Source organism: Agelaius phoeniceus, chromosome 1, assembly GCF_051311805.1.
Source record: "Agelaius phoeniceus isolate bAgePho1 chromosome 1, bAgePho1.hap1, whole genome shotgun sequence".
Classification (NCBI taxonomy): Eukaryota; Metazoa; Chordata; class Aves; order Passeriformes; family Icteridae; genus Agelaius; species Agelaius phoeniceus.
In genome coordinates, this window is record NC_135265.1 from 81,939,945 (window position 1) to 81,952,129 (window position 12,185).

At 38.3% G+C, this 12,185-nt stretch overlaps 1 protein-coding gene across 1 annotated transcript in view; it reads left to right on the top strand.

Annotated features, from left to right (window-relative positions):
• The window catches only part of DAP (death associated protein), a 51,610-nt gene that overhangs the window by 35,623 nt on the left and 3,802 nt on the right, over window positions 1-12,185 (top strand). Inside the window, exon 3 of the mRNA XM_054633342.2 lies at window positions 11,448-11,490. Within this exon, the coding sequence (XP_054489317.1) occupies window positions 11,448-11,490 (43 nt within the window). The remainder of the gene's footprint in view (window positions 1-11,447; window positions 11,491-12,185) is intronic.

A 12,185-nucleotide genomic window follows, 5' to 3' on the forward strand; every position in this document is an offset into this window, starting at 1 on the left:
GGGCTCAGTTTTTTAAGATTATCTGTATTGTAAGATATCAAACCGAAATGTACAGCCTTAATGGAATCTGAGGCCTTTCTCAGATACATGCATTTCTGTCAGTATGATTTCTACGCTGTCTCACACTCTTTCATGAGATGTTTTTCTGATGAAAGCAGGATAACCATCTGAATCCTTTCCTGTGTTCTTTGACTTAGCATCCCAGGCCAGTATATATTCTATCTTCTCCCTGAGTAAAAAAAAGGTAGAACTCTACGATCTAAATTGGTGCTGTTGTTCCTCTAAAGTATTTTTAGGACTTCTCGTTGCAAAGGTTTTCAGCTGTGTTTGAGATCATGTGAATTCAGAAGAGTTCAGCTGAGTCAGGCAGTGCATCGTCTTACACTCCAGCCTTGGAGTGTAAGATCATGCACTGCCTGACACAGCTGAAGTCTTCTGAACTTGTAGCAAAATTTGGTTGCTACAGGTTCCAAATTCCTGATGTATTTACATGTGAAGTGATTATGCTGCAAGTTACAGAGATGCTTTCTCAGGAAAGCACTGACTTTGGAAATACATTATCCAAAGTCATCACATAATAGAAAATAAAGAGTGTGGCAATTAACTTGCCACTGTTGCATAGTTAATGTCTTGCAATTAAAAACAACTACAAAAACTACTGGTTTGGGATCAAGTCCTTGGGGGTTAAAAGGCTGTTAGAGAAGGACAGGATCATTACCTCCCCTGTACCCTCTGCCAAAAAAGTACCATTGAAAAATTTCCTCTGGTTCTTGCTCCTGCAGATCTTGAGCTCCCTCTAACCACTTGCTTTCGTAATGAAAACTCAGCAGGGATGTGTTTTATACTGAACTCTTAAAATAATCAGCATTCCACACATGTTTAGCTCTGAGTCCCAGCATGTTGAGGAGTCTTAAAGGTGTGAGGGGAAATAAGGAAATGTAATGGAATCAAGAGATAAATAATCAAAAATACATTTTTGCAGTAGAAATAGCTCCTATTTACAAAATGTTTCTTCCAAATAGGAAAATTTGAAAAGAATTGGCTATGAGTCACCCCACATTAAGAAAAGTTATGAAAATTAGTGTTTACAAATTGGCTGTGAGTATGATAGATGGTGTAGTTATTGTGACAATTGCTATTTCACTTTTTAATTATCTGAAAATCTTATTGTGGTGGTGTATGTTTTCATTAATCTTCACACTGATGTACTGGGTCTCCATTTAAATACATAAAAGTAAAAATTACCTGAATCATGGGAAATATCTGCATTTGTATGTTAATAGGCTTTTACAAAGCATGTTGCAATTCATTAGTAAATAAAAAGCCATTAATTAAAATGGTTCTATGTCCAAATATGCACAGAATGACAGAAACAGGTTTTTGAAGCATACAAAGGAATGGTATTGTTATTTTTGCTAATCCAAAGCAAATCTAAGCTGATACTTAGATAGGTACACTTTTCAAAGGTGAGTATGATAATGATTTCTTAAGTCAGTTCCCATTATTATATTGTCACTTGTTATAACATCCAGACAGTGACTGAAGGTACTGCCACCAAGCAGTTATTATGGAAAAATTGTGTTCTCGCTGGGGACACCCTTCAGCTGGAAGGATGGAAATGTAGCTTTAGACAGTACTCTAGCCAGAACTGTCCCACCAGGTAGTGGATAAAGTAAAATGAGTAACTTTTAGTGCATCTTTGTTCTTTTCTGTTGTGCTGTGTGTGGAAATGACCAGTATAAAATACTAGTACAAACTGGCAGCATGAAGAACCACTAGTACATCTGCTGCTTAATAAATGTAAGCTCAGCTGAGACTGTGCATGCGTGTTTTATTTTCATTTCTCAGAGAGGCTGATATCTATTTGTCCCATAGAAGCAAAGTGAAGAAGCAAAGATGTGCATCACAAACAGAAAAAATGTAGTCTAACCCTGCTCTGCATGGTAGAAGGTGATTCTGCCAGGTAGTCAGCTGCCATCCTGCAGGTGCTGTGGTGCTTCTTTAAGGAAATGAACTGCTTTTGCTGTTACTAAAGCCATTCAAACAAATAGAACACCAAGAAGTGGCAGATCTAAGAGATTGAACTAGAAAAGTAGCAGTCATTCTTCTTTGATTAACAGAAAAATCACTAGTGGTATTGACATTCAGGAGTTTGTAGTTGCTTTAAGATTTCTACATCCCATTGAATGAATGGGTACTACTTTAGTACTATATTCAGATTTAACAGCACATTGATCTGTTATCCATTTGAATTGTCATGGCTTCTATTATCACTTCAAAAAGCTAGACATTTATTTCACACAGAGTGAAAGCTTAGTGTCTAAGAACTCCTCTTGACATCCTTCAGATTACAATGCTTTGAATCCCATTGCTATTGATTTCCTGAAGGTTATTTTCTGTGTATTTTCATAGCACCAAGTCCCAGTCCCACTGACAGTGGAAGTTTTGCAGATGATTGTAGTAATATCTGATATTGACCTTCCAGATTAAACCCATAAGATTAATATGGAAGGAAGAAACAGCCTGTTCTGGTAGTGTTCAGGGGACTGGATGTTTCTAGATGGAAAATGATGCTGCCTTTCCAACCACCACCTCTCAGCACAGGCACCGTAATGGTAATAGAGGAATCGAGTGGTTGCTTCCTCTCAGGTCAATGGAGGTCAGCTTCTCTGTGGAGAAATTATACTTCAACAAGTTCATTTAAATGAAGATGCACCCGTGTCTGAATCCTTTTGAGAGAACTTCGTTCCTTGTCTTGTGTCACAGTAAAAACCTATCTGGGCTAAGTGTATTAGGGACTAGGGGGTTTCTTGCTATTAAAAGTAAGCCGTTAAGTTAAAAACATTTCTTAATTCCATCTTCTGTTGCTCCTATGTGAGCCCTGAATATAAAATTGCATACTTAAAGAATGTTCTCTCTGTCTGGATGACATGATTTATGACTTCACTTGCCACTGGAGAATAGGGAAAATTGTGTCGATAACTTTGGCAGGGTTTGAACTAAAGCGAGTTTTTGACTAAGAGCAGTCAGCTTACACAATCTTCAGCTGGCATCTGATACTACCAGAGTATCTTCATGACCTTCCAACAGCATCCTTTATCATGGTCAGATAAATGGTCACTTCCCCAGGAGTGGCCTATTGAAATGGACAAGAAATTCCTTATGGTCCCTTTTGCTATGGGCAGAGACATTTCCTTTGGAGAGCTTCACATAATAGTAGGGTGCAACGGTAGAATGGAAACCATTCAGAATGCACAGTGTAAAATTGGGTTCAGAAGGCTTCTCATTACAGTTGTATGGCTGTGGAAGGTGATGTAGTATTTATGCATGTGCAGACACCTGCATATTTGACTTCATGTCTGCACTGGTTTTGGGGATAATAACAAATGATACTGCAATTGCTCAAAGCAGTAGGAGAGTGAAAGGTGCACATCTACTGAATGATTAATACTGTGAAACATTGGAAAGCAAGATTCAGGTTATGAACTCTTAACAGGAAAGGTTGGGAAATTTCGGGCCACTGCTGTGTGGCTCTGAGACAAACACAGCTTCACCTGGGCAGAAATGATGAGATTTACACCTTCTCAGCTTCTATCTTCTTGTGTTTTTCTCACTGCACTGACGTCCTCTATTCCTAGTACAGCATCAAGCTGTTCTTCCAGTTGCACTTCATCTTTCATCTGCTGAGAGATGGAGGAGTACAACAGTGCCACAACTGACTCTTACATCTCTGTAGCCGAGACACTGCAGTGCAGGCCCATGCTCATGATATTCTCAGCATGGAAGTGCATTGCTCTCATGGGAACATGCACAGGGATGCACTTCAGCACCTGACAAACACATGGAAGATTTGGTCTTCTCTCCCTTTTGAACCATGGTCTTTGATAATTTTGCAAATGCTTGAAGTCTACCCTATTTCCTTCCTTATTTTAGAGTTTCCTTGGAGTTGCATCACCATTTAAGCACTACTTACTTTATGTCAGTTTTCATAGCTCTCTTTTTTCCACAGTTAAGTAGTTTAAAGATTATTAAGTGGGCTGATGCTGCAGTAGCTGCATGTGAGTAGTTGGTCGTTGGTGTTCACTAAGAGCTAATGGAGATACTGCAATAACAGGATGAAACCTTTATAAATCAACCAGCAGTTGGAGAATTGCGGACTATTTCTAAATCCTCTGAGTCTATGGAAAAGGTGAAATACTTAAATCTTCATTTTGTGATCAGAAGGCAGCTTGAAAGAGAAATTTATTCTCTGATAGCAATATCATGTACAACAATATAGATAAGAGATGGTGGATCTCTTTCTTAAATAATTTCTTTTTATGGGTTATACTTGAACTAAAACAAAAGATGAATGAGAGGCTGGTGAGATTAATCAGGCCATATGCTGCAATGCCTTAATAGTGAATGTAAGAATAATGAATGTCAATCAGTTGCTATTAAATGTAATGGCCAGTCATTTACCACCTCATTAAAAGATCAGTACACTCGATTTGCTTGTATGTGAATAGCAAAATAAATAGTAATTAAAATTTCCTGATAGGGCGTTGCGTTCTCTTGTGGTGTATCAGGGCACAGCCTAATACACACAGGAAAGTTATATCCCAAAGTAGCATCTATAGGTATGTGTAAGAATTTTGTGTGTATTTGTGTATGCACTGTGTTTTGTCAGGATTTGTCATCAAGGGGAAGTACTGCTTTTTACTTGTTTTAGTATTTTCTGCAGCACCTGGATATTTTTGAGGTTGTTCCCTCCGTCATCTCCAGGAGACTCTGAGGTTCAACAGTGCCATCTTGTGGATGATCTTAAAGATCTGAAAGCTTTGGCAGATAAATGACCTCAACACAATAAATAATCGTAGACTATCAGATACTGTATGTCCCCAGGCAATCAGCTAAAACATTTCCCTCTGGTAGTCAGTCAGACTAATTATTACTTTTCTGTCCATAAAATTGATAATCTAAACGTATTACAACCAACAGGAAATTATTTCAAGCAAGCTGATGAGCAGGCTGCTTGTTAGTTTTGTTCTGTTGCTGAGAAGTGTGATTTTAATCATCTCAGTGTGGTTTTAATCATCTTAGAACTTATTTTTGCAGACAATGCCAAAATCAAAGGCAACTCTGTAAATTCAAATAAGCACTCCTGTAATGACATATCTGGACATCTTTAGAGAAGCATTAGATTGAAACTAAGACTAGTTAATGTTCATGTTTCATAACCATAAAATACAAATTCCCAAACAACCTTGAAGATTAAGGTGAATGATTTGAACAACTGGGCACAATACTTTCAATTGCAGAAATAGAAGGGCAGGATTAAAGTATGGCGTTTTGTTGACTGAAAAGGAAATTCTGCTCGGAATACTTGGGGAACCTGTTCATGGAGTGGTTATCATGCCAGGAAAAAAGTAAAAACCCACAAAACTTGCTCTCATTAGGAAGCAGTTGGGGAATCAATGTGTAACTGCAGATCATAGTATTTCATATATGGTTTTCATTTTGCTTGCCTAAGTTAATTGTGAGGAAAGTGAATGGAGTTTATTTGGAAATGAGCAGGGAAATAAAGGCGAGCTGATCAGTGGAAGGTTCTGCTCACTTTTCAAGTCTTTGCTGTTTTGGGGTGCTGGAGGGGCAAGGGTATGCTGTCTGTGTGCTGCCTTTGCCTGAATGGTCAGGGAGCTGGGTGCAGCCCCAGGTGCTGTGCTGTAATCTCTTTGGTTTGCAGGAATTTCTCCTTTGTTTTTTCCATGCCTGTCACAGAAATTGCTCCTTTGCTTTCCACAGCTGTAGGCCAACTATGAGTCACAGTACATGCCAGTGGATGATTTGATTAAAACAAGGAAACATCAAGTCACAAACTCCAGCATTATTCTTGGGTAGTTAAAAATGATGATGTAATTTTTGGTTCCAAAGTCTTTGAAAAACATGTATTTATAGTTTCCATCTATCTGTTTGCCAGGCTTACTTAAAAGAGCAAAAGGTGATCACCAGTGTTAAGACATACCATTAATTCCCACAAATATGAAAAGATAAATATGAGTCATTCCCATTCTTTAATCCTAAATATGAATAATTCCATCTAGAAGATTAGTTTAATGCAGTTTTAATGATTTAACTTTAGTCTAACGTATTTTGACCAAAAAAAAAAAATCATCCAGTCTAATAAAAGCCTTGCATCTATGTAGTTTTGTCCTTTTTAAAGTAGGCTAACCTGTTTTGAATGTTGGTGTAGTGGAAATTTTGAGATTGATGCCTTATTTTCAGGAGGTTCTACATTTAAATCTATTTTAAAGGTATCTGCTATTAATTTTAAATTTAGTCTTCTGCAAGTGTCCCTTTCTACTTATACTGTAACGAAGTTAGATGAGAGCACTATTGTCTACTCCTTTGTGTACTGTATCCTAAAGTTCTTAGCTGTCGCCTTATGTGAGTTCTTGGTTCTCTCTAAGCTATCTTTTCCAGCTATATTTTTTGTTCTTGTTCTTCACTTACGGTGTTCCTGGTCTGAATACTATATTTTAATAGAGGTATACTGTGAGCTACTATTTTTACTATTGCTTTTTCTCATTCTTTCTTTGTCTTGGTATATTATTTTGATTTTTCTGATCGCCAGTGTACATGGGGCACTTACCTTCTCCACTGTGGCTGCAGTGAGACCCACTTCCCTTTTTAGGAGCTTTTATGTTTGTGTGGACAGCAGCAATGTTTGGGGGTGTTTCCTGGTTTTGTCAACTCTGAATGGAGCCCTTTGGTTTGGATTGCACTGTGAGCAGTGCTCACAGTCCTTCCTCCAAATTGGATCTGCTGTTCAAACTTCTGCTGGAAGCCAGCATTATATGCATTCCATCCTATCAGATAAGGGATGCAGTAGGTAATTTGGGTGCACCAAACACCAGAGTGGCTGCAGGTGTTCATCCCCCCACAGCAATGTGCTCTGCTTTGTTCTGCATTTGGGCCCACTCTGAAACAGCTGTGAATTTGTGTCATCTCTGTGTGCATATGTGCACAGCCTCTGCACATATGTGCACACCTTCACTGCATTTATAGATAGAGATAGATACAGTTAACTGTAAATTTCCCTGTTGAATTACAAAACTGATTTAGTCAGGGTCTCTGTTTTAATGGAGTTGGATAAATACTCATCTGCTCTATGTGTGTTCTGTGGCCTCTAGGAGATTTCACAGTGACTCCTGTGTCACTGTGTTTGTCTTGATACTATGTCTGTCATACTTCAGTTCAACCAATCCCTCTTATGTGAAGACACAAGATTTTAGTATTATTAATGCCTCGTTTCATCTAGTTAATGATCTTTGCAAGTTATTTCATCTTCTTTGTGATTTACCTTCCGTGTCAGATAAAGATCCTATTTGAGCTAAGTATTATGGAATAATAGAAATCTATTCTATTTGAACAGTCAGGACAAATGAATCCAGTAGAGAATCTGATGTTAAACAGGTGCAGCGTTGCACATGTAAAATCAGGGTAAGTTCTCCGAACACTTAGATCTTAACAGATGTGTTCTTTTTCTCCATATGTTAGAGCAAAATAAGGATTTGCTTTGAAAGTATTGACACAAACACTAACCAGTCTTGGCAAGCACAAAACTGTGTTCCTTACACAGTATCAGCTGTGACTATTCATTAACTTTAAATGAATGTGTGCATTAAATAGTTGTAAAGCACATATATGTATAAACAAAATCAGGTTTTGTCAGAAAATAAATTTTTTTTGCTTTCTTGTTTACTGATGCCTAGACAAAGGAATGATGCATCTTCAAAACAACATCTGTCAAACCGATTTTCATCAGATTAAGTATATCCTCAGAAAAACCATTACAGCTCACAAAATACTGGAAATGTAGGTTGTGCTTTGTATAAAACACCAATAGAATTTAAAGCACTTAAAAGTGCTTTATAAATGTAGCAATGATAGCCTGTGCCTGTTCTCCATTTTTGTTTCTATTTTCAGGAAGTTCTTGGGAAAGATAATGAGTGATGTTGCAACACTGCAATCCCAGTAGATGTCTCAGAGTGCAATTACAGAGTTATGGTCCTGGCAGCTAATCTGGGTCCACAAAAGCCCATGATTTGGGAGTCTGGCAGTAGAGATTGAATTTATTATGACAAAGTTCATCTGTGGAAAGATTTCTCTCATTAGGAATGAAATTAAAGCATGAATCAGTGACTGATTATCCAAGCCTTTCTCTGATCTGTTGAATTCTTCATTAGTATAGATGTGTGATTAAATATGCTCTGGTCTGGTTTTGGTTCTGTAGATCATCAAAGATAATGAATAATACTAATTTTTTTAAGATTTTTTCTGAAACAAGGTAATCTGGTAGAAATGTAAGGGAAAGCCAGTGGCTTGACATAGGACATAAATACCAACACACTCAATCATTTCAATTTCTGGCCAGCTTTTGGTCTTTTTCCCTGCTACTGGATAATTAATACATGGAAATGAACTTCCTATTAAGCTGGTGTGTCTTCTGTGGGAGTGAAGCATTTTTCCTGTGTAACAAGTTAAATAGAGAGGTGAAGCCTCATTACCGTGTGCACCTGCAGCTGATCATGGAAACCTGGGGCAGCCAGAAACAAGTGCCAGGGTTTCTGCAAGATCTTTGTGGATGGAGGGTAGAGGTGCTTGAGCTGGAAGCTGGGTCAGCATCCCCATTAGTTCTTCCATTTAAAAACTGGAAATCTAGTATGGAGCAGGGAGAGTCCAGTCAAAATCCATGGAGATGACAAACAAGGGGGAAAGTCAAGGAGAATACTGTTCCAGCTGCATCGGGGAGTAGATCCCTTTTGCAGCTCTGATTTCCTGTTAGGTTGTTGTCTGTGTGTCAGCACTATCCTAGAGTGTCCTACATGAACCCTAAGTGAGGTGTTTTGGTGCTTACCACACACCTTTGGGAGAGGCTAATCAGCATCCTGTTTCCAAGGCAGTGTAACTAAAGACAGTCACAGAACACACTGCATACAAACAAGGCTGCATATGTTATGTTGTGATAGTGCTCAAGATAAATGCTTTGTGTCTGAAAAATACAGTTTTTACTAGGAAAGTGGTACTGCTGACTTTGGTCTTCTTTATAAAGATGTGCTAGCTGCTTCTGAAGTACTACCTGAAGCATAAACCTGAGACTGGATTTTAGCTTACCTGAAAATTACAGTGATCTTTACAGGATCTTTAGCCTGATTCCTGAGACAAAAGAACATATAATTAAATTAAAATAAATACAGAAATCTGCCAAATAGTCTAACCATATCCAGCTCTATCATATACTTAGGAGACTTAACACTTGCAAGTTTGGGCCCTGTGAACATGAATAACATGACATTTCAACAGGAGGCTGGGGTTTCTAAGCAGATTTTTGTAATTTGCAGTGGTAAAAGATGTGTTTGAAATGACCATTATGCAAGAGATTCCTTCTGGTTGTCATTTTTGGCCAAAGCCATAGAACATTACACTTGTTTTTAAAGTAAGAATTATGAACTGCACAGCAGATAATACAGTGTGGTAGTTGAAGAACAGCTCATGGCACATTCAGCAAATACAGGCTCTGCTGAGGAAATGTTGATTTGAATTTCATGCATCATCCAAGCATAATGAACATTGAAAGGTCATGTTAAGAATATTAAAAAAAATCCATCTGATTTGACTTTTTCACCATCCAGTATTGTTAATAATATAATGTCAAGCAAAAAACAGTTTCTCTGAGTGTGACTAAAGCCAGATTCCATGTCTAGTTGAAGAATAAATTGTCATACTTTTTTTCTTTTTCATTTACCGTTCATTTCCTTTTTAATGTCATGGTGTGTGTGACTTGTACCTTGAGCCACTGCAGTACATCTGTATTTTCTCAGTCAGAGTTATTTTTTTGAGTTTGTTACTCGGTATCCAGTAAGTCTCATGCAGACTGTAACATACTAATTGGCTCAGTATAATTAGAATGAAATGGAAATGTTTCGCTATTGATCTTTGCTTGTTATTAGTTTGTACTGACAGAAAATTGGATTGAAAAAGTCTAATACAGCTATTAAAATGCTACTTCTTATGGCAGGAAATATCACTGTTATTCTTCCATGAAAGTATTTTAGAGCAGAACTCTCTTCCTTTCTCCTTTTTTTCTAACCTTGTCTTGCTGACTTTTTAAAAATTTCTAGGAGGGATGCTGAGCCTTGTTAAATAACCAGGCTGTTCAGAGACTGAGCAGCAATACCATGACTTAAGCAGGGCTCAGGCAATATTTATGAGTTCATTATAACAAGTCTAATACTGTGCTGCTTGTTATCTTAACTTCACACAACAATATGTTAATAAATTTTTACAAGCTGTGTAGTTGTAAAGTGCATCATAGTAATCACTATCATTCCTCTAATAAGTCATTTGATTTGTGTGTGCTTTGTGTTGTGTCAGCCTTGTGAGCTGTAACATCTCGGGGTAGAACCCTTCTTGTGGTCCAGGTGAATGGACCTGCTCTGAGTCCTCAGTTACAGATGTTCTCAGGGGGAGGGACACCTTCAGCTCCCCACTCTGCTTCCCTCTGCAGTGCCTCAGGTTACATGGTTTTCTTACAGGAGAATTACCCCTATTGTGGAGATTCTCTGGAGCTCCAGGTCCCAGCCCTTCTGCAGACTCCATGCAGATGTGTGGTTTTACCTGCCCCAGAGGCACTAAGGTTGCTGAGTCTGTAATTCAGACTCTGGCAGTGCCAGCAGGGCGAGCAGTTGGACGTGGCTGTGCTGTAGCCTCCAGGTAGAGGTGGTCACTTCAGGAGATCAGGGAAACCAATGGCTTGTGCTGACCAAGCTACAGAGAACTCTGGCTGTGGAGAGTCTGTTCCTGTTGGTGTGGATGGAGGGTCTGCAAATGAGAAACCAGGAAAGGCTTTGCTTTATGTTTTTTAATATTTGTTTGATTACAGACATGTTTCTTTTTCTTGTAATGGACTACCTGCTTGAATATCTGCGATTTAAAGTACAGTCTGTTGCTCTTTCTGAGACTCAGAATCCTCATTCGTTCGATTGACAGATGTAAACTTGTTATTTATTTTAATCTCTAACACAGCAGTGACTTTAGTCCAGCTACAGTTTTCATTGTGCAGTACAAAAACACTAAAGTACTGCTGGCAGTTTATGTATAAAATGTGAGGATTAAGAAACCAATGCAAACAAAGACTCAGCTTTAAGAAGCAGTATTGTTTGACTAGCCTCTTACTTCTGTCACAATCATGGTGAAGTTAATGCAGCCAAAACCTAAAGGTCTGGTTTTGGCTGCAGTAAGTACTACTAAGGCAATAGTCATTTGAAGAGAAAATTTGTCTTGTCTGTTTGAAACATTAATGGGTTTCCAAAAATGCCACCTTTTTTTTGCATTGTATGTGTGATTTCCTTTTCATTTTTACATTCTAAATAAGCGATACAAATGATCTCTCTTATTTTTTTCAGCCCACCTAAGCCAGCAGTGTTCATCTCCGGTGTCATTGCTAGGGTAAGATTAACAGTAAATTTCTCTCAGTCATAGCAAAATTACTGTAAGCTTTTCAGAATTACCTCCAATCAGAGCAAAATTAATCTTTTTCATACCCCTTCCTCTTTTGTGAGAGGAGGCTTTGTGTTTTCTATATTCGTGTAAGGCCCTTTGAGCATTCTTTCTGGGTTTGTGTGAAATTGAAATTATTCATTGAAATTATTTCCACTGTTTTTCTTTGAATTTTAGCACTTTAAGTTTATTGGATCATCCTTTTATATCTAAGCTAGATATTACTGTATTCATTTCCTTTGGAAGCAGCTGCAGATTAAACTGCTGCTGTAGCTTGATCTGTGATGAGGAGCAGCCCTCCTGCCTGTAAGGTGACATGCTTGAAGATAGTATGTTTCAGCTGCCATATTGTGCCTTGAGGTACTTGGGATTCAGGGTGTTATTCCCTGGACTTTAAGAGCAGGCAGGACCTGTAAATCCTTACTATTAACTAGCCATTAATCATGTGATCAGTAATTTGTGCATTGTGGCAGGGTTTTTGTCATGGCTTTATGTGGTGGTTACCTTACATCACAGGGGCTTGTAGTTTGCTTTACTGTAAGAAGCTATGCTTGTGTCAGATCCCATAGGAAAGAGTGAGCTGATGCCATTTTCCTTAGCCCATAAGGAATGGGCAATTGGCAGCATCGGGGGAGAGAAGGCAG